We start from the raw sequence: 26,388 nt of genomic DNA on the forward strand, positions 1-26,388 counted from the left end.
TAAAGGGAAAAGATAAAGTATGTTAGTCCCTTTCCACACTTTCCAGCGTGCTCTATTAGCAGTTCTTATGGGTAAAACAACTGCCTTCCTGGTAGGCATTTCACTGTTTCCAAATCCATACTTCCTTTTATGTATCCCTGCACTTCCAGCCTCAGCAGTCTAGTTTGATGTCAAATACGCTCATTGTATTTCTTGATCTTCTCAGTTCTAGTACCTTTTTTGGCAACAGATAGACCAATCTCACTATAGACTAACATGACACATATACTTTCACTGGATACAGTGAACGCACCACTACTTTTGCATATGGCGTGCACTGTGAAATCTGCAATGCTTATTTACATAAGGAAAGGTTTACTTTCAAGCTCTAGGACACAATCCAGTACTCGTTACAGCAGAAACTGAATGCGAAACCTTTCCAGCTACACTTTTCTATTTGTATCTTGCATAACCGTTCTAGCATTGAAGAATGTCATGGAAAAAGACCAGTAAACATCAACTGAGAAGTAGAAGCAGTTACATTTTTTAATATAATCATTGTTTAAGGAGGTACGATACTCGAGTTGCTGGAAACCTGCCTCTAATTTGAATATTAAGTTGTTCTTGCTCCTGTTGAAATAGTAAATGATACTTCTTGGTTGGCTTCCCGAGGCTAACAACTTATACATGTGGCTTGAAATGGTCAACGCTGGTTATCGCTGTTAACACGTTATATCTCTTACCGCAGTTTGAATCACCAGATAGTGACTGGGGTTTCTCACAGCTTCTCACATTATGCAATTTGAAGGGCCTGAACTGTATAATGTAAAAGACCAATTGCCAAAAGGCTACGTTGTGCAGTGAGACCAGTCCTGTCAGATGAAAGACAGTCTCCCCCAAAGTAATATGAAACCATAAAGAAACTTTCACCATATTTGACCTAGCATTTCTTCAGCCAAACTTCAGGGAGAAGAAAAAGTTAACCTGGCTTCTGACTGATGAGACATGCCAGGTATTAAAAGAGTCATAAATCTCGTTATCATTTCAGTATGGAAGCTTGCAATTTGCGCAAGATAAACAATTTAAATAAGCTGTTCAGGTAACTGCTCTTGCTGAAAACACATTCGGAAGTGATCGTTCAGTTAAGTATGACAGTTAAAAACGAAACAAATGCAATGCAAGAATAAAGAGTGAAGTCCAAGCTAAGACGTTGGAAGGAGCGCTGCTCCATTCAATTGTTAGAAGTCACTCAACATGTTGAGACACACAAACATATCAAGTCCGTGTTAGTATCTAAGTAACACAGGGATCCGACTTTTAGGGACCCTAGGTAGGCAAACAGCTTGCCATGTAAAGGGGCATGCAAGGTAAAACATACATAAGACTTCCTTTACCCCACCATATATTGCCATGATAGCTGGAAATCATAAGGGCAGTCTGCTGCTGCAAAGTCTCTAAAGGAAACTCCTGGCTTCTAGCGAGATGAATAATACACCTGTTCCTCAGTCATGAGCAAACACTACAAAGGAGTAATTAGAAGCTATCTGACCTGAAACCCACATGCCCATTACTGTGGTATTTTTCCACCTACTACAGGTGAAACAGCAGATGGGCTGGACCTACAAGGGGAGGGGTGGAGTGGCAGTGCAAGATGCTGATTTATAAAGCACTAGCAAACACTGCTCTTTCTCCACAGGTTCCGGACAACGAACCTGTGCTGCCTGAAGGATGTCAAAGTGCGAGCAGGATTCCAGCTAACGAATGCTTGCCAGCTGAGAGGGAACCACAACCTCTGCAAGCTTTTGCACTCCAGTAGTCCAAACCGCTCGGAGCTACTTCATCTCTGATTGGGTTTTTAGTTTTCATCCAGACACTTCGGTTTGTCTGCTTCACTCCCATCAGGAAAGAAAGAAGCTCACCGAGATGGTAAAGGTGAGTACACTGTTGACCAAAATCGCTGTTCCTGAACATGTGGTTTCTTCTTAAAAACTAGTATTAATTTTTAAGTTTTGATATACATAGGTATATTATGCATGTGAGCTAAGTGAAAAATGGAACTAATGCTAGACACTGTTGTGCATCCAGTGCAACAACTGATTTTTTCGCTCTATACAAGTGCATGCTTCTAATCCTAAAAAGCAAATAGAGCAGACGGGATAGAAAACAATTCTGGGAATGACTTGTTTCTTCTTCAACAGTTCCATGAACACTATTTCTTTTGCAAATGCCAAAACCTGACAGTGTCTGAAAACGTGCCTAGGAGAGGAATCCCAGAAGCCCCTCTCTGAAGGCTGAAAGTAGATCATGCATAGGAGTGATCAATAGATTTTATTAACATCTTGAATTTTATTACTCTCCTCCATCTGCTAAGTTCTCACAACAGTTGTTTTTTTTTTCTCCTGGTCTCTCTACTTTATGGAGATTTGAAAAGCTGAACAGATTTTTGGGTGGGATGGTTAAGGAAGGAGGAGGAGGAGGAGGTGGGTGAAGAAAAAATTCCAACAGATAAACCAGTGTGTGCATCCTTGGCAAGGCAGAAGAATGAGAACTTCTTGTAACAGAGATGTCCTTCATCTGCGATATGTATAACTGAACAAATTGAAGTGCTTTAGGAGAAGGATTTCAGACATGTAGCTCCTCAAACTACCCACTCCAAGTTCTTAGCTTTTCCCTTCCGCAATAGATAAGGTCAAGACTTCAACATTCCTCTAATTAAGGAGTATCCGAGGATAAGATGCCAGTTCTGAGTTCAGAAAAATCGTAAGTTGTAAGATGTTGCAGTCATTTGAGTTCTCTGGTTTAGCCTGCATGTAATTAAGATGTCCACTTTCAACTCATCTGAAATATTACCTCTGCAGGAGTACAAACATTGACAAGAGTCCTGCAAAATGTACATGTACTCTTCAGACAAATAGCAACAGCATACATGTGCATATATCCCACTGGTAAAGTGCACCATCAGATAAGATCCAGTAAGCATGACTGATGAAGCTCTGACAGTTAATCTCTAAGGAACCCAGCGAGAAACAGGGTCAACCAAATAGCTCTTCCATGGAATGGCATGTGGCTTACAAGATAATTAGGATGTGGAACATTATGATTATAGAAGCCGGTGATTTAACAACACGGCAAGTTTGCCCTTCAGTCTATGTTATTAACTTAGAGTTAGGAGGCAGGAAAAAAACCCACAGGTTATCAATAAAAGCAAAACATTCTAAGAGGTTTGGCAGCCTCCCCAAGTTATTTAACAAGTTTTATGTACCTGGTAGTGGATTGGCAAAATTGAGGGAAGGGTTCTCCACCACCCTGTCAATCCTGAGCTCTCTGTGAAAAGAAACAGACTTCTTTCTCTCTGGCTACCAGTATAGTGTTTACCTCCATTTCTCACTATGGGATCAAGTGACACTAATTTCATGACTAAACTGTTAAAGTTGCAATAACATTTGTTTTTCTTGCTCTTTAAAGAAAGATTGTTCACTGTATTATACAAATGTGTAAATGTTAATTTTAACTGAAAAGAAAAAAGTTAGTTTTGAAGTCATGTACTTAGAAAGCTCCAGGCACAGGCAAAGAAAATAACTCACTAAAATTCTCTTTTTCTTTTTCTTTTTTTTCAATCTTCTAGTTTTACACCAGTCTCTTCCCTGGAGCTGATATATGGCTTAACGGTTCAAGCTGGCAGTGCTGAAATCCTGGGCTCCTGTATTCCTACACTTTGTGTCAAGCTATAAACTACTAAAAGTTTTGCACATTTCCACAGCTTTACATCTTTGTAAAGATTTACATCTGCTGAAGACCTGACCAAGAGTGCTGTAATACATGCTGGAAGGACCTCAGCGTAGGACAGGTCAAGCACTCTCAGTTGCTACGAAAAGAGGCAGTAACAACACACAGATTGTCCAGAAAAGCGAATTTGTCAGAGTTTGATCTGTCTGCCATATTTTTCATTACTTCCTTCAAGTCAAAGCATGTGATCACAATGCCAAAACCTTATTTTCTTTTACAGAAAAAGTCTGATGTTTACTCAGTTGAGATCAATGGGACAGAAGATCTGGAAAAAACAGAGAAGGTAGATGAAGAGGGTATGTACAAAGACCTGAAAGGCAACAAGAAAAAAAAGAAGACAGAAGACCTTAAGAAAGAACTGGACCTGGTGAGTGATGCTAAGCTCACATTTCACCGGGCAGGACTGCATTGAACCACTGTCTGAACGAACCCTGGGGAAGCGGTGATCTGTTGCAGATCTTGACAGAAGATCTGTTGCGTTGGAAGGGTTAATGAGGAAGGATTAGCTTCCTCGCACTCTTGAGGTGTGCCATTCTTAGAAAAGAAGTTGTGCAGAGTTAATGCCTACAACAAAAGAATGATTCTGGCTTAATTAAGCCACCAACAGCACAGAACAGTACCTCTCTACTCCCAAAACAGGCCAGCATTTTCCCAGGTGGATTAACTATAACCAGTGTTTTCTCAGAACTTGCAATCTCAGAGTCAGTGAGGAAACAGAGGGAAAGGCAGATGCAAAATGTTTTGTTTCAGAGATTTCCAGTCGGTCTAAAAACATGCATCAGCTTTAAGAGCAGATTCCATCCTCCCGCCCCAAACAAACCGTACTGTACTTGAAAAACAGAGTTCTAAGCAGGAGCTCAAGAAATCTGTATTTTATTGCTGTTTTCCCACTGACCTACTGGCCGATCTTGGAAAAGTTGCTTCCTGTCTATACGTTTCAGTTTCCCAATCTGGAAAATGAAGATAATTATACTGACCTCTTTTCTGAATTGCTTTGAAAGCAACTGACAGGATAGGCTACGTGTGGGCTAGACAGTATTTCAAAGGCAAGGAAACCCCAAAATGTGACGTCAGCTCACCCATCATCTTTCCAAGATCTATCCGCATAACAGCTAATGAATTCTCAGTGCATCTCATCTTTGCCACCAGGGGATGTAATATTACCCTCAGGTACCTAATGGGAAGCCAAAGCACAGACAAGTTAACTGACGCAGCCAGGTACCAATGAACCATTCCGAGAACTCACAATGTCTTGGCTTCTAAATCCCTGTTCAGCATGAGATATAAATGGGTCGATGACACCACAGGTGTCACTGCAGGGAAAGGAGAAAAACTTCCAGATTTCCCTCTCCTGCACCCTTTAGAACTGTGTGGTTAGAACCTGTTGCTTCTTTCTGCAAGACTACGGCAAATAATTCCGCATAGCCTACCTTCTCAGTCAGGTGCAAAGACTTGTCACACATACTCTGACACCACTGCCTTTCTTCTATCAATATACTGCCTATGGTACTGGATTTTTGGGTCTTGTAGCACATGAGAATGTAAAGAGGAACTATCTATCTAAAAGGAGGAGAGTTATTTGCAATAAGCAGTATCAACGTGAAAGCATCATTCTCTTCTTGTGACAGATCTGCTGGAGGAGGGAGATACTTACGAAAGTACTCCCAAAACCGAAAGAGAAATGTAGCTACCACCCTCCAGTGAAGTGTACTCTGCTACCTCCTTAAATCTATCTACCAAAACTTTTTGCATGTATCAGTTACGCCTCTTAACTCCACACGAGACATTTTTTGTTCACATTTATTGTGAAACCCATCTTATTTCTGCTCAAGTCAAGTGAAAATGACTTGCACATTTTTTTTTTAAAGCAAATGGCAAAGTTGAGAGTAGAACAGAGTAGGTCCATGCTTTTTGTGAATAAATGCGTACTGTCTATTCATGCAAGTGGGATGTCACAGTAGCAACTGAGCCCACATGTTAAGGCAGTTTGAATATTCTCCAGACCCTGAAATACATGTTTCAACAGCCCGACATTCTGCTCGCTAACTATCATTTTCTCTTTTTTTTTTGGAATCCAGGATGACCACAAACTCAGCACTGAAGAACTGGAGGAAAAGTACGGTACAAGCATCAGCAAAGTAAGTCCATTAGGCATCACTGAGAAACCGTTCGAATCAGCTGCCTTAGTTTACCTCTGGCTGATCCAAAGCTTCGTAGAGGCAGTGGGAAAGCATTCGAACCAACAGATCATATACATGAATACGATACATGAAAAGCCAATAAAGCCTAAAAACAGACAGCAAGTTCACCAGCAGCACTGACCTGGATTTAGCCTGGAACTTCTCTCAAGTCTGAAGGAGTCCGATCTATTGTTTTAAAATCAAAATCCCTGTACAAAACCTGAACTCAATGTTTTAGGCAGGACCTCAGCTTTCCTAAAGACTGAGAAAGTTTTTATCTGATATTCAGATGTCACCACAATTCATTTCTCACTAGCACTGTCTGTAACAATCTGTAGCAAGCAAGAACACGGGAAATGGTTTAATCCTGAAGGAAATACTAGATCTGAGAAACTGTACACTGAGTTCCTCTGACACCTAACAGTACTGCCTTTGAATATCAATGCATGCAACATGGCCAGAGCACAGAAAAGAAGGCCAAGGAACTCCTGAACCACAGACTCCCCGGTGAACCACCAACCAGCAGCAGAAAAACTGATGAAGATGTTTGTTTTTAGTGTATGTGTATTTGACAGATAACTGTCAAGAGAATGAAAACCCCCAGTGAACACCGCCCCACATTCAATGCTCCAATAAAGAAACTGGTATTTCTTCATAGCAGACATTAATAGTAGCCACCTCGAAATCAGAGAGTTTGGAAATCAAAGAAGCAGGTTACTGCAGCTGATCCACGACACGAACGACATTTAAGGAATAAGCAACATGTGAATTTTGTTCCGAGTTGAGACACAAAAATCTGTTCTCTGTGACTTCATTTTAACGGTGTCATTTACTTTTGCAGGGTCTCTCCAGCGCAAGAGCAGCAGAGATTTTGGCTCGGGATGGCCCCAACTCACTGACTCCTCCCAAAGCCACTCCTGAAATTGTTAAGTTCCTCAAGCAGATGGTGGGAGGGTTTTCCATCCTCTTATGGATAGGAGCTGCCTTCTCCTGGATTTCATTTGGCATTCAGTTTGCCCAGGGAGCTGAATCACCCTTTGACAATGTAAGTATTTGAATAACTACAAAGTGAGTATTTGACTCTTTGACAATATAAGTAGTCTAAATACTACTTCATAGTTATTCAGTAACTACAATGAGGCATTTTATTCTTTCAGGACTCTCCCTCTGCTACTGAATATTTCTGATAAATGCCCAAATACCTGACATACCACTTCTGTCTAAGAGTGCCAGTCCAAGGTTTTATAACCACTACCCATAATCATAATTCTTAAGTATTCATAAGAGGAATACTGAAGTCCATAAAGGACTCTGGAGTCTGACTCCGATTCCCTTTTGAGGTACATTCTGCTGGGAATACAATTTGTTTGGGTTCAATATCAGGTTTTAGTTTGGAGAAGGCTTTCAGAGAGACAGGAATCTTGCTATTAAAACCCTTTTTATACTGAAAGAGCCTTACTCAATCACTAACGTGGCAAAACTGGAAACCTCTTTTTTTTTAATTAACAACTCTTAGACTGGCCCAGTATCTCATTTCAGGAGTCTCCTGAGACAATACAGAAGAACTATGATTTATTCCAGTGGAGGAGGTGCTGAACACATAATTTAAATTAACTGGATTCCTTCTTTTATTGATCAGCTCTACCTTGGCGTAGTCCTCGCACTGGTTGTTATACTCACTGGTATCTTTGCTTACTATCAAGAAGCTAAAAGCACAAACATCATGGCCAGCTTCAGTAAAATGATTCCACAGGTAAGAGTAACCAAGAAATCCTATTTGAGATAAATGTTTATTCCCATACTGCACCTTCAAATGACAAGAACGGGACTTGAGCGATAAGCAGCCTGAATTCTGTGCACAAAGCTGAATTTAGCTCTCGGTAGGACACTTAGAGGATGGGGCAATGCTTACTTTTGTCATACTTTCGTCTTACAGCAAGCTCTTGTCATCAGAGATGCAGAAAAGAAGGAGCTGCCAGCAGACCAGCTGGTTGTTGGAGACATTGTGGAAATAAAGGGTGGAGATAGGATCCCAGCGGACATTCGTCTGATCTTTACTCAGGGGTGCAAGGTACAATGATTTGTAAGGCGTGGGGAGAGGGAAAAACATGGTTAAAGAGGCTTTATTACATAGTAAGAATTTCTGGGCACCCAACAGGAATTATCAGATCCTTAATTAGACACAATGTCTATGCAGAAGCTCTACTGTGATGCCCAGCTCATGCACTACTTAATAACATCCCCCACCTTCCTGAACATCAAAATAAGCCATTGTGACCATACCATATTCTGGCAACACTCTTTGACAGGGCAGAGGCAGAAATACCAATACAATACTAAGTGTCTCCACAGACCTGGAAGTAGGTCTTCATACCATGTTTTCTTTCAGGCTGCTACCCAAAATCCCATTGACAGACATGTGACATTGACTGAACTCAAGTCCCACAGAAACAGATTCTCTCAGTAACACAGGCACTGAGAGCTGATAGTCCTGTGATCTATTATCGAATATGTTGCTGTCTTATCTTCTGGACTATACATAATCACATATTACTAACTTTAATATGGGCATGTCTTTGATTTGTTAAAGGTGGACAATTCTTCACTCACAGGGGAATCAGAACCACAGTCCCGTTCCTGTGACTTCACCCACGAGAACCCCTTGGAGACTAGGAATATCGCGTTCTACTCAACCACCTGCGTGGAAGGTGCGTACAGAGAGCAGGGCATCCAGAAATGGCACATGCAAAGGATGCTACATAATACTGCTAACTGATCTTCAACGTAATTCTGTGGTGATGTTTCAGCCACATAAAGGCTGAGAAAGGTCTCTGTCAAAGCAGTACCGTGTCTAGAAGACAGGATCTATCTCTCTTGGAGTTGACAGCCTGTTATTTCTTTGCAGGCACTGCTACTGGCATTGTAATCAACACTGGGGATCGTACTATCATTGGGCGCATTGCCTCTCTCGCATCGGGAGTCGGGAACGGGAAAACACCCATTGCTATTGAGATAGAACATTTTGTCTACCTGGTAGCAGGAGTGGCCATTTCCATTGGTGTTCTCTTCTTCATTATTTCTGTTTCTATGCGATACAAGATTTTGGACTCCATCATCTTTCTCATTGGCATCATTGTGGCCAATGTGCCAGAGGGACTGCTAGCCACAGTAACGGTAAGTCTGTGTTGGAATCCACTGGCTGTCACTGTAGTTCCTCATCTCTCCTAAATTCTTTACAGTGTAACACTATTTGATGAAAAATAGGACAGACACTCAATCTATTAAGTGACTTGGCTGAGTCAAGTTTAAAACAGGGCTATTTTTTCCATGAAATCGAAAAGACATAAACATTTCTTCAAATTTCAATGAATTCTGAAATTCTACACAAGCTGTGAAAAAAAATCTGAACTCAAACTTACTTCGCCCTCCCTGCCTGTTTCTGCTGACCCTTTCTTTAGCAGTTTTGTAACAAACTGACAGCATCTGCTTTGGTGTCCACACATGGCTTTCTATCCATTCCCTAAAATCATTATCACAAAACGAGATTTTTTTCAGAGTTGGTACCTTCCTAGATTGGAATAGGGAACTGACATAACTGAGCCATCAATCCTAAAAACTTCAGCACAAAAATCCTAATGCAGTCCTACAGAATGTTATCTAAGCACCATTCTGCCTCAATTGCTACCTGGTAGCACGGCATGAACCATTTCCCCACAGCCCGTTCCTGTTTGGAAATGAGGCTATTGTACCCTAAAGGACATATGGAAATTCCAGTCCTTAACACATACAAAGCACCAGAAATATCCTCGGCTTACAAGCAGCAGGAGAACCGCCAAGCAGTATTAGCCCTAAAGTACACCAAAAGTGACCAACCAGAAGTTCTGCAATAATGAAGAGAATTAGTTCAGGACTCATTAAGCTAGCAATTAGGAGCTCCTCACAAGTAGGTTCTTTCATCTAGAATGGCCTCTTAACTAGATACTACACTCTATTTCCATCAGCATGCAAGCAGGTTCCTTTCCACGTGTGTTCTTTTGCTAGTTACAGCCAAACCTCTGATCTTAATAATGCCATTACAAATAAAAACAATGTACTGCTGTCAACCAAAAGGTAGAAGTCTTTAAAAAAAAAAGTTCTCTCTGAAAAAAACAGCAAGTTTGTAACCTCGCTTTATTGTTGTGTAACTATGCCTTACTAACAGTGAGCTGAACTTCTTTACATCTGCCAGGTGAGTTTGTCTCTGACAGCCAAGCGGATGGCAAAGAAGAACTGTTTGGTGAAGAATTTGGAAGCTGTAGAAACACTAGGTTCTACCTCTATCATCTGCTCTGACAAGACAGGCACCCTCACACAAAACAGGATGACTGTTGCTCACCTTTGGTTTGATGATCAGATCTACTCAGCTGATACCAGTGAAGATCAGACAAGTAAATATGCAAACAGGGGATCTGGGGATGGGAAAATAAATGGATTGAACGTGGTGTTTCACACCCACTGGCTGTCAAACTGATGTCAATGGGGATGTCTTCTGATAGCCAAAGTAGATATGTCTCCCTGCCATATAAAAATGCAGTCTGCAATAGCACAGTTCCTCCTTAGCCACGTAGAGATGTGAAGAAAGAACTAAAATTTGAATTCCGCTCACAGAAAATAAGTCTGGAGGAGGTTTTAATCCAGATCCATTTGTCAACAGCAAGTCTAGTAGGAAAACAAATGGAGTAACTTTGCCAGAACTGTTAGTTGAGGGATGTAAAGGTTTGTGTCAAATTATTTTTCTACAACAGAACCTATCAAAAGAGCAATATTCTTTTGCAAATAATTCAATCCTTTTGTTTCAAACTTCAGCTTCTACCGCTATCATGTAATACGTTAAAGGATGCAATACTTATTTTACTTCCTCACAGCCCAGCCTTTTGATCAAAGTTCTCAGACATGGACAGCATTATCAAAAATTGTAACTCTCTGCAACCGGGCAGAATTCAGACCAGGACAGGAGAATCTCCCAGTAATGAAGGTACCGCTTACTTCATATCAATTTATTTCTCTTCCTCTGAAAGAATACATATGGGTTGTGGTGTGTGGCTTTACTAGTCTCTTCAGTTCTAACACACCCATGTTTGAAGTTAGTATTTACTACATACTCACAAAAAGTTGGGGGGGGGGACATAAAACCAAGAGCAACTGTCACTACAAGGAAAAAGACAATTCGGGTATCAAGAATTTTCCTACTACACTATGAATTTAATACAGCAAGAGATAGAAAAAGTAAGCATGCCTTGCTTAATGTCTTTACACATGACTGCTGGAAGTGGCACAGTCTGGTGATTAGACTATGGGCAATACAAATCCCTGATCTCTACTGTTTATTCCATCAATGCCTTCCTCAAAGTCATTGGATTTTGTGCATTTGTTAGCTCAGCTGTACATGCATACTCCTCTCACTCTAGAACTGCGTTATAAAGCTTCCACTGACACCTGAAAGCAATCACACATCTTGCACTTTCCCAGAATCATACACTCATTTCATGTCCTTGCTTTGTTTTAACAGCAACTGTAAAACAGATGCCCCACATGGTTAGTGTAATGATTTTTCAGAACAAGTGTTGCTTCATGTAGATTCACTGATGCTTAATCATCCAAAGAATGCTACAGAAGTATACAAGCTCTCTTGGTAGAAGTGCAGAAGTATATATACTACAAACTGTTTCTTCTTTTGTGCATATAGAGAGTTGTGGTAGGCGATGCCTCTGAAACAGCTCTGCTGAAATTCGCAGAAGTAGTTTTGGGTGACGTCATGGATATTAGAGCACGAAACAAGAAAGTGGCTGAAATTCCTTTCAACTCTACCAACAAATTTCAGGTGTGTTCTGTTTTTGGAAATTAGGCCAGACTATTTCCAACCTCTCTGTTTCCATTACCATGTCTAACTCTACCATTTGTGACATGCAAGTCTTAATGCGGAAATGCAGTGGCATGGGAAATTTAAGCTATAACGAATGCAGTTCATGCCATTTCACGGAAAGAATAATATTCTCACAGAAAAGGATAAGAAACATTATTTCCATTCAAAGTGACCAAAATCAGAAACAGATGAGTATCACATATTGTCTTTCAAATTATTTCATGTTTGTGGTCTGCAGCTTTCCATTCACGAGACTGATGATCGCAATGACAAACGCTTTCTGCTGGTGATGAAAGGTGCCCCAGAGAGGATTCTAGAGAGATGTAGCACCATCATGATCAACGGCAAGGAAGAACCACTGGACAGTGAAAAGGCAGAAGCTTTCCAAACAGCATACATGGAGCTGGGGGGCATGGGAGAGAGAGTGCTGGGTGAGTAAACTAGAGGGATTGCAGTGCAAAATGGGGTTTTAAATCCTGACACAATCCAGTGCTTCTGGACTTAGTTCCTCTTGCAGTGAGGGAAAAAAAGAAAAGCAAACAGCCTCCTAAGCAGAGTGTTAAAACCTCACTGATGTGCTTTAAGTTCTCTGTGGCAGGGACCCTCTTATCCGTATATATTGATTTTTGTCCTGCCACACTGCATAGCTAAGAAAAACCTGTAAGTATCTAATCCATGTTGTTGCATTAAATGCCAAGCCTATACAAACTTTGATGTGAAGGCTACAGCAGCAGACGAAAAAATCCATCGTGAAAAGCTATGCATTAAACGCACTAGAGTTTTATTGGGGGGGGGGGGGGGGGACCAAAAAACAAAGCCTTAGCAAGCTCTCCTCTTTTTCACCACCATCTCCTGTTCATTTCATCATCCAGGTTTCTGTCATTTGTACCTGCCTGAAAATGAGTTTCCAGACACTTACCCATTTGACACAGATTCCATGAACTTTCCCACTTCCAACCTGTGCTTTGTTGGGCTCTTATCTATGATTGATCCACCACGTTCCACAGTGCCAGACGCTGTCTCGAAATGCCGCAGTGCTGGGATCAAGGTAGGGTTTTTACAATGAACTCCACAGTGAGTCTACAAAAAGAATCACAATAATACAACTGTAAGATCTTCCACTGCATTGTCATTAAATATCTTTCTAGAGGTATCTATGAAAAGATGTAAATGCTCAAGCCATTAACACTGTTCTGCAATTATAACTTGAAGAATCTACTTGAAGGCCTGGAGAGGCATAAAGGTTTAGCTCAGTTTATGTGGGAATTAGACCACAGTAAAGATATGTGGAACTGAGACTAGATATCCAAATTTGGAAAAGCTCAGATACTGTCTCACTGGATCCATTTCTAAAATACAGAAACCACGGCCAGCTAGACTTGATGACTTGTAAACAGTGTAAAGTAACAGAAACAATTCTTGACAAAGTGTAAGGACATAGATCCTAAGGGCTACACTTGTTACGAACTTTCATGCATGGGAATCACTAAAATCTAAAAACTGTTCAAGCTGGCTGATCTGATGCAGCAATTCTAGTTTCATTCCCAAGAGACCCACAAGCGAATTTTCACCTCCAGGCACAGAGGTAATCTAGCTAAAGGAAAATCACTATTAAAATTACTGATCCCAAATGAGATGAATCCCAAGTCCCAACACTGACTAAATTTTTTGTAGTCTGAAAACAGACATGGCAACTAGCAACCCTTCTTCAAGAAATATTAAGAAAAATCATTGTTTTACCTGTCGGGACACCTGAGTCACAAGGATGCAATTTATGACGTGATACCCTAACAAACTCTCACCTTTAAGTATACGTAATGTAAATTCATATATAAAAGCTTCTTTATTCTGCATTATTCTGTCCTTGCTACCCGCAATAAATGGTTCCCTTACAGCCCTGATAAAATAAGGCCAACAACAAGAAGTACAGAACTAGTGTCAATACAGAGCTAATTAATTAATACTCATAATTTGTCTTTGCTATGTACACAATACAGTTTTCCAAGTGCAGATTCTAAAGTGCTTCCTGGTCTACAACAATAGATATTTCGTCTTATCTCTCTACAGCCATTGCATATACATTTCTCACTCACCCTAAGTGCTTGTCCCTTCCTCAGGTTATTATGGTCACTGGCGATCATCCCATCACTGCTAAGGCCATTGCCAAGAGCGTAGGCATCATTTCAGCCACCAGCGAGACTGTGGAAGATATGGCTAAGCGCCTCAACGTTCCAGTTGAGCGAGTCGATAGACGGTAAGAGCAGACAGCACATAGGGGATACGTACGGCTTCGTTTTCTGACAGCTATGCCCTCTCCCTCCACAATACCTTTAGCCTATTTTACACTACAGCTACTTGGTACATTCCCAGCCATTGTGTCCATGCAACATGTCATCTCTACCTAAATAACTACGCGTGTCGGTCAGCGCGTCTCAGTCTCCACTGGCCCTTGAAAATTCCTAGCAAATACTATTTTGCAGAACACGCTGGACTTTGCTGTCACTGCCAGCCTGAGGAAACATGCACTTACGGAAAGCAAAACCTAGAATCACATGCAATGCTGGACGATGACCTAACAACCAACAGTTCAAGCTCCTCTTTCACCTTTTAAACGTAAAAATATTAACATACTTAGACAAGCACAAAAGCTTCTTACAGAAAAGATGTCTCCCCTCCCCACTGCTCCAAGCCACGCCACCCCCGACTCCTCTTTACAACACATTTTCTGCTGTTTCTGTCTACTCAGGAGGAAGCTTCAATTACTTCCTTCTGTATCTAGGTAACTGTAATACAGTCTGGATTTCTACAGTGGCCCTCATTCAACACCTGCTGATTAACAACTAAGGCTTCTGAAATTAACTCCATTTGCTGCCTTCCTCAGTGTTGAGCTGCTTATGTTTCATGAGTGCACTCTTTTTATCTAAGCCTTTTGATCTGAAAATTTACCCAGCTTTCCCATGGCTATTACAGGCAAGCTACAGCAGCAGTAGTTAATGGGATGGAGCTGAAGGATATGAGCTTGCAGCAACTGGATGAGGTCCTGTGTAACCATTCAGAGATAGTCTTCGCTCGGACATCGCCCCAACAGAAACTGATTATAGTGGAAGGCTGCCAAAGACAGGTAAGTAAGAGGTGTAAAAGGTTATACAGAGATACGGATACAGGGCATTCACTAAGCAGTAGCTTTTCCTTAGGTATCACCCCCCCCAGGTGAGAGGATGGAAGCCAATCTGTGATGCACTCTGAGCCTTGCTGATATTCTTTTCACTGTGCAAGGACATTATCTGTCAGATTGCCACAAAACAACTAATGGCACTCCTGTCTCCTCTGGATAGAGTCCAAGCTGCTACAATTCCTGTTACAGACTCTGAACTCCTGCTGACAAAATGAGTTTTTCCCAAGTTTGAATGGCTTGGAGCTGTACTGAAGGCATGTAATTCTGCGAAGCTGCTGCTGCTGTGATGCATGCAAAGCTTCCTGGGTAAAGACTTGCATGTTCTTTGGGAAGGAGCCTTCCCCCAGGAATTCTTTAAATCCAGATAAAAGCAACATTGTTACCACATCCTCTCATCTTATCTCTTGTGGGCCATTTAGACCTACCCACTGTCTGCCCACAGGAATATTTAGAAGTGAAATAAGGTATGAAGCCCACAAAACGTCATAGCATGATTTATCCAGGGACAAGCCTTATAATTACTTCTGAAGACTGAACTACAACTCACAGAACTTCATGAACATAAGGCAGGATTTAAAGAGGGTTTGTCCCATCTACAGGCACTATTATTGTGTAAAGTAGCATTAACTGCAGCCGGCGCAAGAGGCAGAGGGAAAGAAATGAGATGTATTGCACTCTGAAAGATTCACATGGTCAGCAGAGGATTTTCCCCTTTGACACAACATTTTCTAAATAGATGCTGTGAACTGAAAGCTACAGACCGCCCTGCCTGAACTTTGCAAACAAAGCAGATGCAGCACAAGCCGTTATTTTATTTTTCTAATTACAGCAGAGCTGAGCTTTCCAATCATCATTATCAGCTCTTTGGGTTTAAGTCTGAAATGCATTTGGGGCAGGTGGGGGGGAGGAGATAAAAATCTTTCTATTTCATCTCTTTTTCCTTTTTTTTTCTTTTTGAATGGCCTTTGGCAGACAGAGTAAATGTGTTATGTACTGCTTAGACATCCACACTCCTAGTGCATTTGGCTTTTTAAAGGATAAAGAGGAATGACCTCCCCAACCCCTAAAGCCCGTCAGTCTACATGCTATGTTTAGTACTGAGAGCTTATAAGCCCTTCTGTACATGGCATTATTCATAGGTAATGACACTATGCTAAATCCCCAAAGGGACAGGACATTCAGTATTTGTTTTAATCAGTTTGCCAGGATTTCTCCCACTCAGAACACTCTGAATTGCTATTAAACTACGAATTTTTGCATCAACTAGAACAGGACCCTTAGCTGCAGTAGATGTTTCTCTGGAAAATACCACAGAAATTGACTTGAGGAATCAGTTTTTTCCATCTGTTCAGTTACTAGTACAACCCTAGCCCAGACTGCCAGTGACCAAAAGACGCTGGGTAAGATGAGAAGTCTCTCTAACCAAACAGTTATGTAATTTACACTTAATACCAAAACTGACTCATTCTATAGGCACTTCAGAATAAAGAGAAGGACAGAACATGTCGCATCAACTGAATCTCCCACAGATGTGCCTGGGTCAACTCAGACAGGGATAGACTACATATACTGGGAGAGACGTCTTCCTTTTTAAGGTCCCTTACAGCCAGAAAACTGTACAGCACGGAAAGAAATAACCAGATCTTAGATGCGTCTACTTCAGATGTCTATTTCAGGAAGAGATAAACCATATCCCTGAATTTCCCATCTCTCTCTGCTAACTCTGAAGGGAGTCTAGACAACAAATTCACATACAGACACCTATAGGCACAGAAGGCTGCTACTGCTGCTGCTGCATTGAGCCTACCCATGGTCCTTCTGAACACTGGATACGTTTTATGTGGGTAGGAAGAAGATTCAGAAAATCATATCCATATGGTTCACTGAGCACCTTCCAGCTGCACAGAACAACTTTAAAAAGCAATGAAGAAATACAGGAAGTACTAATCTATTCACTCTGTCCTGGAGGTTTAAAGACAGGGAGCACGACGAGAGGAGATCTTCCTTAGTGGAAGACAGCACTATCTCCTAAGAAAAATCACACCTGGATCCTTTTGTGTGTTGCAGGGAGCAGTTGTTGCAGTGACTGGAGATGGAGTCAATGACTCCCCTGCTCTTAAAAAAGCAGATATTGGAATTGCTATGGGTATTGCTGGCTCTGATGCAGCTAAAAATGCAGCTGATATGGTACTGCTGGATGATAACTTTGCTTCTATTGTCACAGGAGTGGAAGAAGGTAAAAAATAATGTTGCTATGTTGCTATCCGCTTTCTTAGCTGAAAGCTACTGACAGCCACACAGGACTTACGGTCCTTGTGATTCCCACCGTCCCCACCCACTCCCTTCCTTTTTCTTTTATCTCCTCCTGGATTTGAAATGTAGTTGTGATACCCAGAAAAGTTTGGGAATTATTCCCATTCACAGACACATGACAAACTCACAGACAGTAAGAAAATCATCCTTCTCTCCCCCACCTTTTTTATATGTATTTCTTAAGTAGAGCATCCAATGGTCTGCTATCCCTGGTTGCTCAAACTCCAGACAAAAGCACTTTCCATCTTACTTGCTCCTATACAATTCTGAGCCTCACAAAGATCCAAGTCTTTCCATCTACATTTTTATTCGGTTACTCGTTCACACATCATCTTTGCCCTGCTCCATCCGTGACACTTTCCCACTCCACTCTTTTCTCACAGCAAAGAGACTGCAGTTTCCATTAACATTAAAGCTTATCGTGGAATGGTTTTTTTTTTCTCTTCCTGAGAACATCAGCGAAAGAGATTTTTTATTTTTCCTTGAATTTTCAGAAGAGTGGAAGGCAAGGTAGGGGAATAGCTTCAAAAAAAAAAAAAGGAAAAACAGTATGAGGAGTGCAGACACAAACCATAAATACTTTAACTTTATTCAGTTAAAAATTTCCTTTCTGTTTTTTCAAAAACACTGCTGGCAATTAGCTTTTATAGAAGTGCTTCCTTTTCCTCCAGGCCGCCTGATCTTTGATAACCTGAAGAAAACAATTGCCTACACTCTGACTAAGAATATTGCTGAGCTCTGTCCTTTTCTCATCTACATTATTGCCAGCATTCCAATGCCCATTGGCACCATCACCATCCTCTTCATTGACCTGGGCACAGACATTGTAAGTTGCTGTCTCATAGCTGGTGTCTCCTAAGTTAGTTTCTTTTTACCAAAATATCAGGATAAATCAAGGAGGCTGGGTGGAAAGGGATGCGCAGCTCACTGAAAGAATTAGCTGTCTCACCGTGCAACCAAGTAACAAGCCAGTGATAGGGTAGAGGAGTAAACTAAAAACTGTTGGGTATGGAGGAGGAGGAGACGAAAAAAACTGCAGAGAGAAAAAAGGGGTGAGTGGAAAGAAAAGACTGTTCTGATCTGCACTGACCAGCAAAACTTCTGGCAGCATCTTTCAGTTAGAACATACAGAAAAACTGTTATCAAGAGATCATACAGATTACTGCAGTCAGTATAGGGAATACACCAGACACTTGACCAGAGCTCAGTCTTGGAGATATGGAAAACCCTTTAATGTTTTCAGTGTCCTCTAGCCCTTTGCATTGCCATATGGATCATCAGACCTATAAAAGACTTTCAGCCTTCCCTCAAATCCTTTATACGTGTCAACACAGTGTTACATTAAGCCTTCTTTCATTTGCTCCGTATATACTGAAAAGCCAGAGTATATTTACAGAAACACCTGAAAAGTAAAATTTTTCTGGTGAGCCTCTGAGGAGCATACAAATTTTGCCAGCAAGATTCTGATGGTTTATTTCTTTTGCAGATTCCCTCTGTTGCATTAGCCTATGAAAAAGCTGAAAGTGATATTATGAACAGGAGACCGCGAAACAAAAGCAAAGACAGGCTGGTGAATGAGCAGCTTGCTGTATACTCCTATCTGCACATTGGTAGGTTGGCCTATTCTCTGAAACACTATATTGCATCAGCATAGCGAGACAGAGGCAGCTTCATACAGTTTTGAGAGCAAGAGGGGGATCTGAAATTCAAATCTTTCCTCTGGTCAGTTCACCATGGTAGCCTAGGCAAATAAACTAACTTCCTTCTGTCCCTCATTATCTACTGGTACAACATTTTCTGTCTACAAAGGCCAAGAAGCTTAAGAGCACTGAGAGCTGTAAAACTGTATTAAAGGCCACGTCAAGTTGCACAGCTTAGGAGATAGTTCAGCACTTAAATCCCGCAAATTCCCCAGTGCTTCTAGATTTTGCTTCTTCCTCATTCCTCCCTCTTTGATTTTGCAGGTATCATGCAGTCAGTGGGAGCCTTTGTAACTTATTTCACAGTGTATGCTGAACAAGGCTTCCTCCCTACCACGTTGCTGGGCGTGCGAGTCAACTGGGAAAGCAACGCCATTAATGACTTTGAGGATTCATACGGACAGGAATGGGTAAAGAACCACTGAAACACCACTATCTTTTACCCAACACTTTCTGAAAAATTCCGCACTCTTCCAAAATAAAAGATTAGGGAAAGAAAGAAGCAGAGATCTAAATGCATAAATAGAGTTAGTTTTCATCTAACAGTCCCTCAGGATAGATTCTTTAGAGCTTCCACCACATGGCTCCTTCATTCACACTCCATTCATTCATTCTTCTAGAATTTCCCTTCTCCTGACTCAAAGTTTCTGGAAATACACCCTCTTCTCTGGACTTCGTGTTTCGCCCATCATAATCTCTCAATCTTGCTTCTGAAGAGCACTACTGAAGTACTTTGCAGACTCTCCCTCCTGCTTTCACTCTTTATCCTTCCCCTCTCACTCCACATCACAATACACAAAAGCTAATAAAAAAAAAAAGTTAATAAATCAGTATGCATCCCTCCCCACACCAGTTTAGTTCTCCAGCTTCATGAGTCACCTACAGCAACTTAGCAGATTGGAACTGGCCAAAGCCTGATCTTCACACTTCTAAATCTGCAATACCTCTGCATTCACATCTTAATAATTTAAATCCTACTATCTAGGTTTGCAGTCACTTGCAGAAGGTAAGAGTGTCTGATAAAACACAGCTATTTGGTTTTTCCCTTTGCTTTGCAGACTAAATACCAGAGGACGTACCTACAGTGGACTGGCTATACCGCCTTTTTTGTCAGCATCACAATTCAGCAAGTGGCAGATTTGATCATCAGGAAAACACGAAGAAACTCCATTTTCCAGCAGGGTCTTTTCAGGTAAGTTTTGCAGGTTCCTTACCTGACACATGGAAGCATAAATTAGCCTACTAGTAACTTTAGCAGAAGGTTAGCTCAGTGATTTAGACCACCGATATTTAGTCTTTGAGCCAAGACTGAACTTGGATTCAAGCAATAGCAAATCTCAGAAAAATGCTTTATGACACTTTCCCCCCTCCTCTCCTCCTTCCTATCTCATAATAGCGGGTTTCATTAAACAAAGACTTTGTACCGTTTCCTCTGAAGATGAATCACCTTAAAACCCAACTCTACCTTCTGTTCAATAAAATGTGTGTTTGGTCTTCTCCAAGGGAATCGTAACCTCCCAGAAGAAGAGGCACCAGCTGGTCAAACTCCCTGGCTGCCCTCTGCAAAAGACTTTGTACTCTTCAAACCCATGAAAACCAGGGAGGCAGAAATACCTAACTGGATGGACAGAGGCTACATATAAAAGCTAGTATCTAGTCAGAATATAGGAGAGCAAATTGTTTTTCTTTATCTGCAAGCACAGAACCTACACCTATGTACATTTTCTTCCTCAGAGATAGGAAAGCAAATTACTTTCTTTATCTGCAGGCACAGAGCCTACACCTATGTATATTTTCTTCTTCCATATACATGAGTCACAATGTGCACATTCACAGTGCAAATCGAAGACATGACTAAAGCATACTGCAGGTCTGCCTAAAGCTAGCTTTGATCCAGCTAGGTCAGGAACAGTAGCAGGAAAGATACAGGCAAACGTGATGTGCAGGAGTGCTAGAGAGTCTACCAGTTCTTCCAACGCTACTAAGTTTGCAAGCGCTCATCATCTGATGCACATCATTCAAGCTAGCTACCAGACACACAGTCATAACTCTGAATGTGGCATGGGCTTGGCCTTATGCTGCAGCATCAGCTTTTCGTACATGGACAAAGGCATGTAACCTTTCCTCTTTGGTTTTCTTGTAGGAACAAAGTCATCTGGGTGGGTATATTTTCCCAGATAGGAATTGCTCTGATTCTTACTTACGGCCTTGGACATGTTACAGCCCTGAACTTCACACCCCTGCGGTGAGTTCTGCTGCGTGCATGCTTCCCCTGCCCTTCACGCAAAAACAGACCTGGATGTACCATTCTGCCAGAAACAGGCAAACGGAAGCTCAATCCAAAGATAAATATTTAAGAACATTCATTGTGAAGAATGGGGGTGAACAACTTCTTAGCCAAAAAGGCCATTATCTTCCACAAAAAAATGCACTACATTTTTTACTAGATTTATTACCAAGGATACAGAAACTTACTTGTGTACAATAAACATTTTAATTATATTCCCAGGATCCCCCCAATATTCTTTAGAGATTAGATAATATTTTGCTTAATTCTAGGCAAGCAACCTTTATTTATATCACTTTCAAACTATTTTGTTTTTCTGTCATCTTCAGAGACTGCAATCCCACTAGTTAGTGTTTTCTTCTGACTAATATTTGGAATAAAAGAATTCAAGCAACTACTTAAGCTTGGGAGGCCTACATGAACACCATCTTCTTTCTAATTCTTCGAATGCTTAAGTTTAAAAAAGAAAACCCAAGAAGGCCACATTCTCTTTTAGTGGCATCAAAAAGCATACTTAGAAAAACAGCTGAGTGCTTAGATGCTTCCAAATAAGAACTTCCTTTCTCACTCCCAGGTTTCAGTATTGGTTTGTGGCTGTACCATTTGCCATCTTGATATGGGTCTATGACGAAGTCCGCAAGCTGTTTATCAGGAGATACCCAGGAAGTAAGTAGAATTTTCTACATTTAGAGAATTTGACTGTAAGGAGTCCTTTTCTGTCCTTCAATTCATTCACCTACCTTAACTGCCTCGGATAGGTGGGCTGCTTAGAAATGGACCATTTGGTCACAATGATCACTTTCTCTTTTGGGGAAAAAATAAAGTTACTGATTTTTTTTCCTCTCTTTCTCATACTGCAGGCTGGTGGGACAAGAACATGTACTACTGAAACAGTCCTTATCACTGGTCATCCTCCTCCTTGTGGAGAGCTTCTTCTCCATCCTCATTCAGCCTCTGCTGCTTAAACGTCCTGTCTGTGCAATAATCACTTGGGCTCGCCCCATGAAGGGTTGAAGAAATGTCATGAATTTCATGACGAAATAAGGACTTAAGAGGCTGATAAATTACCTTCTACTGTACTGTAAAGCTTACACTTGTCTAGAAATTGAAACACTATCTATTTTTGTAACAAGCACAATTTTCCCTCCTTCAAAGATGAACTCGGAGAGCACCCACAGAGGAAGATGCACGTAAAGGAAACAAAAATCACAAAAACCCAATGTAAGGCATTAATTTGCACTAGAGGTGTTTGTTGATTTTTTTGCTTTGGTGCAACTGAATTACAAACGAGTGCATGCATAGATCTGAATTATGTTACCAAGGGTAACAAGGCTGTATAAGAATTAATTTGATAATAAAAGTATTTTCCAGAAAACAGTTCTTCACCTTATTTTCTTGTAAAGACTAAGGAGATCTAAGTGAAACCAAAAAGGATATAACCTCTGCCAGGGTGAAAGAGGAAAGAAGTGCATGCTCAGCCGTCGCTGACAGAGAATAGCGTACCTCAAAAACCTGTTCAGTTTTGACTAATATATCTTGGAAACCAAGGCATAACTAGGTGATGTAAGCATTTTAAGAGGCTCAATTTGATACTCATTTTCCAAAGCCAAAAACCTGAGTGGCAAAATAGACCTTAGTGTGCACCAAAGAAGCACAGTTAAAGTTCTCTTTGAAACCAAGTCTTTAATATGGCCAGTTCTGCAAGAATCAACAAACATTACACCTTGTTTAGACTACAGCTTTACCTTGTTTTCTTTAAAATTCGTAAGTAATGTATGTTGATACTTCACATTTCAATGCAAGTCTAGACAAGCTTTAGAAAAGAAACAGGGACAGACACAGAACTTCCTGTTGCAGCAAAAGGAAAGAGGCATTACCAATGAGAAAGAAATCAAGAGAAGAACGGAGGGAGGGGAAAGGGAGAATGTTTTCCAGCCTAAGGCCTGCCTGTTTCCAAATGTCCACACCCTTAAATGCTAAAAGCTACTTTGCATTTTGTAAGCCTCCCTCCTCAAAACTCCTCCCTATAATACTCAGTGTAATACCCAGCTGGGTATCAATTATACTGGGTACCACTGTTTTTCACATGCTGAGATGAAGAAGAGGAATTACAAAAGAAGGAAGAGTGATAGGAATAAGTATGTAAACTATGAATTATGAGGGCAAGTCCAGATTCCAGGTACATGCCCTCGCATACTCCTTATCACCCGGCAAAGCAGCCCTGTCAGAACACACCAAGAACCAATATGTGAGGTGCCAAGCTGACAATTTCAACACCCTGTCCTTTGTCAGGTGTCAGCACTCATTTGTTTTCTGTTGTGCTTTAAATATAGGAAACATATGAGGAAAAGCTATAGAGGAACAACATAGCCCTAGTTCCACCACCTATAGATCTGGAGTACTTAGCCAAAACTACATGTTCACATTTAGATAGGAAGAAGAAAGAAAGGAGGGAGGGGCAGTTTCTGCACAAAACGGGAGGGGCAGTTTCTGCGCAAAAACAAGCAGCAACATAACTGTGATTGTTTTACTTCAGGAATACAAAAAATACATTTTTTCCGACAAAACTCTGCGAAAAGATAACTGGAGAGGTTGTCCATTCACAGAATACACAAAACCCTAAAAACACTGAGAAATCCAGTGGCTGTTCTGCAAAACCACCCCAGGAGTAAAGAGTCTGTAATTTTCTGCTTGTCGAAGACCTACATTTGGGAGACAAATTGGATAGACAGCTCTTGAAAAAGAGATTTATCTTGGGCTCTAAATCCTTACTGTTATCACCTCATACGAACACTGCTGAAGAATGGATGAGTGCTATCTCTAAACACTGCAAGCTGGGAGCCTGGGTGGCTGTATTTTCTTTCTGGCCTCACATTGTCACTTGGAGTACCTCAGCACCTCTGACTACATTCACAGGCCACATCCATTTGTGCTAGTAATACAGAACAAAAACATATTCACAGAATTGTATATACTTGTTAAATTTTTAACTTGTATCACATACGCCAGAATGGTATGTACAATCCTGACTGGAATCAATATATTAAAAAGCACAACAGGGAGGAGGGGGCCTCGCTCTGAAATGGGCAGAAACAGTATAATCTTTTTGCATTCCTTATTTTTTTCCAACTTTTCTAGAACAGAAGTGTCTTCAAAGACCAAATTTTCCCTTTTAGAAAGCTTACTTTGCAGGTTAAGCAACCTGGAGTTTGAGGAATATTGATTAGAAGCACTTCAGATTGAAAAAATCTAAACTGATCCCAACAGAACAAAGTTGTTACTTTGTAGGGCCAATCTGGAAAGCTCTCTTAGGAGAAGCTTTTCGCTAAAGCTGCAAAAAGAGTTTAAAGAAAAGTCAAATAGATCATACGACAACAGAGAAAAGCATGGTTGTAACTCCATCAGAATGGGATGAATGCGGTGTGAGAGACAGGCATATGGGCTGGAGGGAAGACTATCTGCTCATCACAATCTCACAACACAGCAGAAGAGACTGATAGAACCACAGAGCAGCAAGGAAGAATTTTTCAAGGATTTCAAGGCCAAATTACATCAGTAGAACTGTAACAGTGGAAGATAATCCAACTTCTTCATTATTTTAGTGGGGATTTCCGTACCACAAATCATTCGGTCTTCATCTGACAGAAAGTGTCCTTGCAGCATTACAGGGAACTCTTGACATATGATGTCCTTGGCTTGAGGAAGCATCAAACAAGGAAATCGGGAAAAAACACACAAATTAATGCAAGCTGGAAAAAATTCAACAGCACAGGAAAAAAAAAAAAAGATTTGAGAGGAAAACTTAAATGCTGGATATGATATATCCATTTTTAACATTAGCATATACTCCTGACAGAAGAGCAAAAGAAGTCTGTCATAATATCATCTGGAAACCTAGTAACCGTATGTATGTCTCCATATACCTCCATGCTCAAGTGAGGCTGGTGAACAGCACAGTGCAGGGCTTTTTTTTAGTTTTTTTGGGCAGTGGAGTGGGGAGGAATTGCAGCATCACAAATTCCCACATGAATAATTGTTTTAGGTAAATACCAAAGCCAAAAACATCTAGAATATCAGTAACAACAAAATAAAGCAGCTGATTGTCTGGAGCAGAAACCTCAAATCTAGCAGATGATTCTGGAGTGGTCTGCTCTCATACCAGCAAAGTCATTTCTGCTTTTAACAAGAGTCACCAGCAAATGCTCCTTTGCATTTTAAACATGTCATTTTAGTTCAAAGCTCTCTTCCGAGACTAGGAACAGTATGCAACCTAACAACTCCTCTACAGTTCAGCTGCTTATGATTCCCTCATGCCAATGTTTTCTTTGAGAGGATAAGATGTACTTAGCAATCTGTTTTATTCTATCAATGTCTAAACAGACAGTCCAAATCAGACATAGGCAAAGCAACAAACTGAAAAGGCAAGATGAAGAAATCAGAAGATAAACATCATTTCCAAGAATGACAATGCCCAAGAAGGCCTGAAGACAGATTCACTGTTCCTGAATTTGAGAGACTTCCCAATACTACAGAAGATCTGGAAAGCATTAAGGCAAATGAGAGTGACAAACTGGCCACAGGTGTGTAAAAAATGAATCCTACATTCACTCCCTGGCATACATAATGTTTGTTAGAACAAACGCATCTGTGAACTACTGCACTGGACAACACAGACCATTGAGTAATGGCATGTGCGGGACACAGCCAGGAATACCTCCCGGTCCAGTATAACTGCTCTCCACTGAAAACTAACTAATCTCTGATGTTATGGTATCTGATGCAAGTGAACAGGAAACTCGCCTTAACACAGACCTCATTTAACCCAATAAGCTCAGGGAAGGTTGCTTTCCCTAGCAAACAAGTTAAGACTACTCACAAAGAAAAGGGCAGCGAAGGCACAATCCAGCAGGTCCTGTTTATTTTACGCAACCGACTAAGAGCAGCTAAATCAAAGGTGAGCATGAATGTATACACTGATGCAACTCAAATACCCACGCAGGCATCTTCCTTCCAACCTCACAGTGAGTTTGCAGAAATGGTAGTATTTATGTCACACATCAATTCTT

General features: G+C 40.9%; 1 protein-coding gene across 1 annotated transcript; it reads left to right on the plus strand.

Moving 5' to 3' along the window:
* Positions 1–1,680: 1,680 nt before the first annotated feature.
* On the plus strand, positions 1,681–22,696 carry ATP12A (ATPase H+/K+ transporting non-gastric alpha2 subunit). The gene is made up of 23 exons (XM_026099227.2): positions 1,681–1,911; positions 3,986–4,132; positions 5,844–5,903; positions 6,787–6,990; positions 7,585–7,698; positions 7,882–8,016; positions 8,536–8,653; positions 8,851–9,119; positions 10,174–10,372; positions 10,850–10,959; positions 11,671–11,805; positions 12,086–12,278; positions 12,720–12,895; positions 13,965–14,101; positions 14,818–14,968; positions 17,090–17,258; positions 18,007–18,161; positions 18,822–18,945; positions 19,300–19,445; positions 20,094–20,227; positions 21,179–21,280; positions 21,897–21,988; positions 22,183–22,696. Exons 1-23 carry the CDS (start codon positions 1,903–1,905, stop codon positions 22,209–22,211), a joined length of 3,108 nt encoding a protein of 1,035 aa, XP_025955012.1. The 5' UTR covers positions 1,681–1,902; the 3' UTR covers positions 22,212–22,696.
* Positions 22,697–26,388: the final 3,692 nt, after the last annotated feature.

The sequence above is a fragment of the Dromaius novaehollandiae genome, chromosome 21 (genome assembly GCF_036370855.1).
Source record: "Dromaius novaehollandiae isolate bDroNov1 chromosome 21, bDroNov1.hap1, whole genome shotgun sequence".
In the NCBI taxonomy this organism is placed as follows: Eukaryota; Metazoa; Chordata; class Aves; order Casuariiformes; family Dromaiidae; genus Dromaius; species Dromaius novaehollandiae.

Coding starts and splice junctions, on each gene's coding strand:
- ATP12A (XM_026099227.2), top strand. Junction 18,162..18,821: donor TTGACCTGGGCACAGACATT/GTAAGTTGCTGT, acceptor TTTCTTTTGCAG/ATTCCCTCTGTTGCATTAGC. Junction 18,946..19,299: donor ATACTCCTATCTGCACATTG/GTAGGTTGGCCT, acceptor TTGATTTTGCAG/GTATCATGCAGTCAGTGGGA.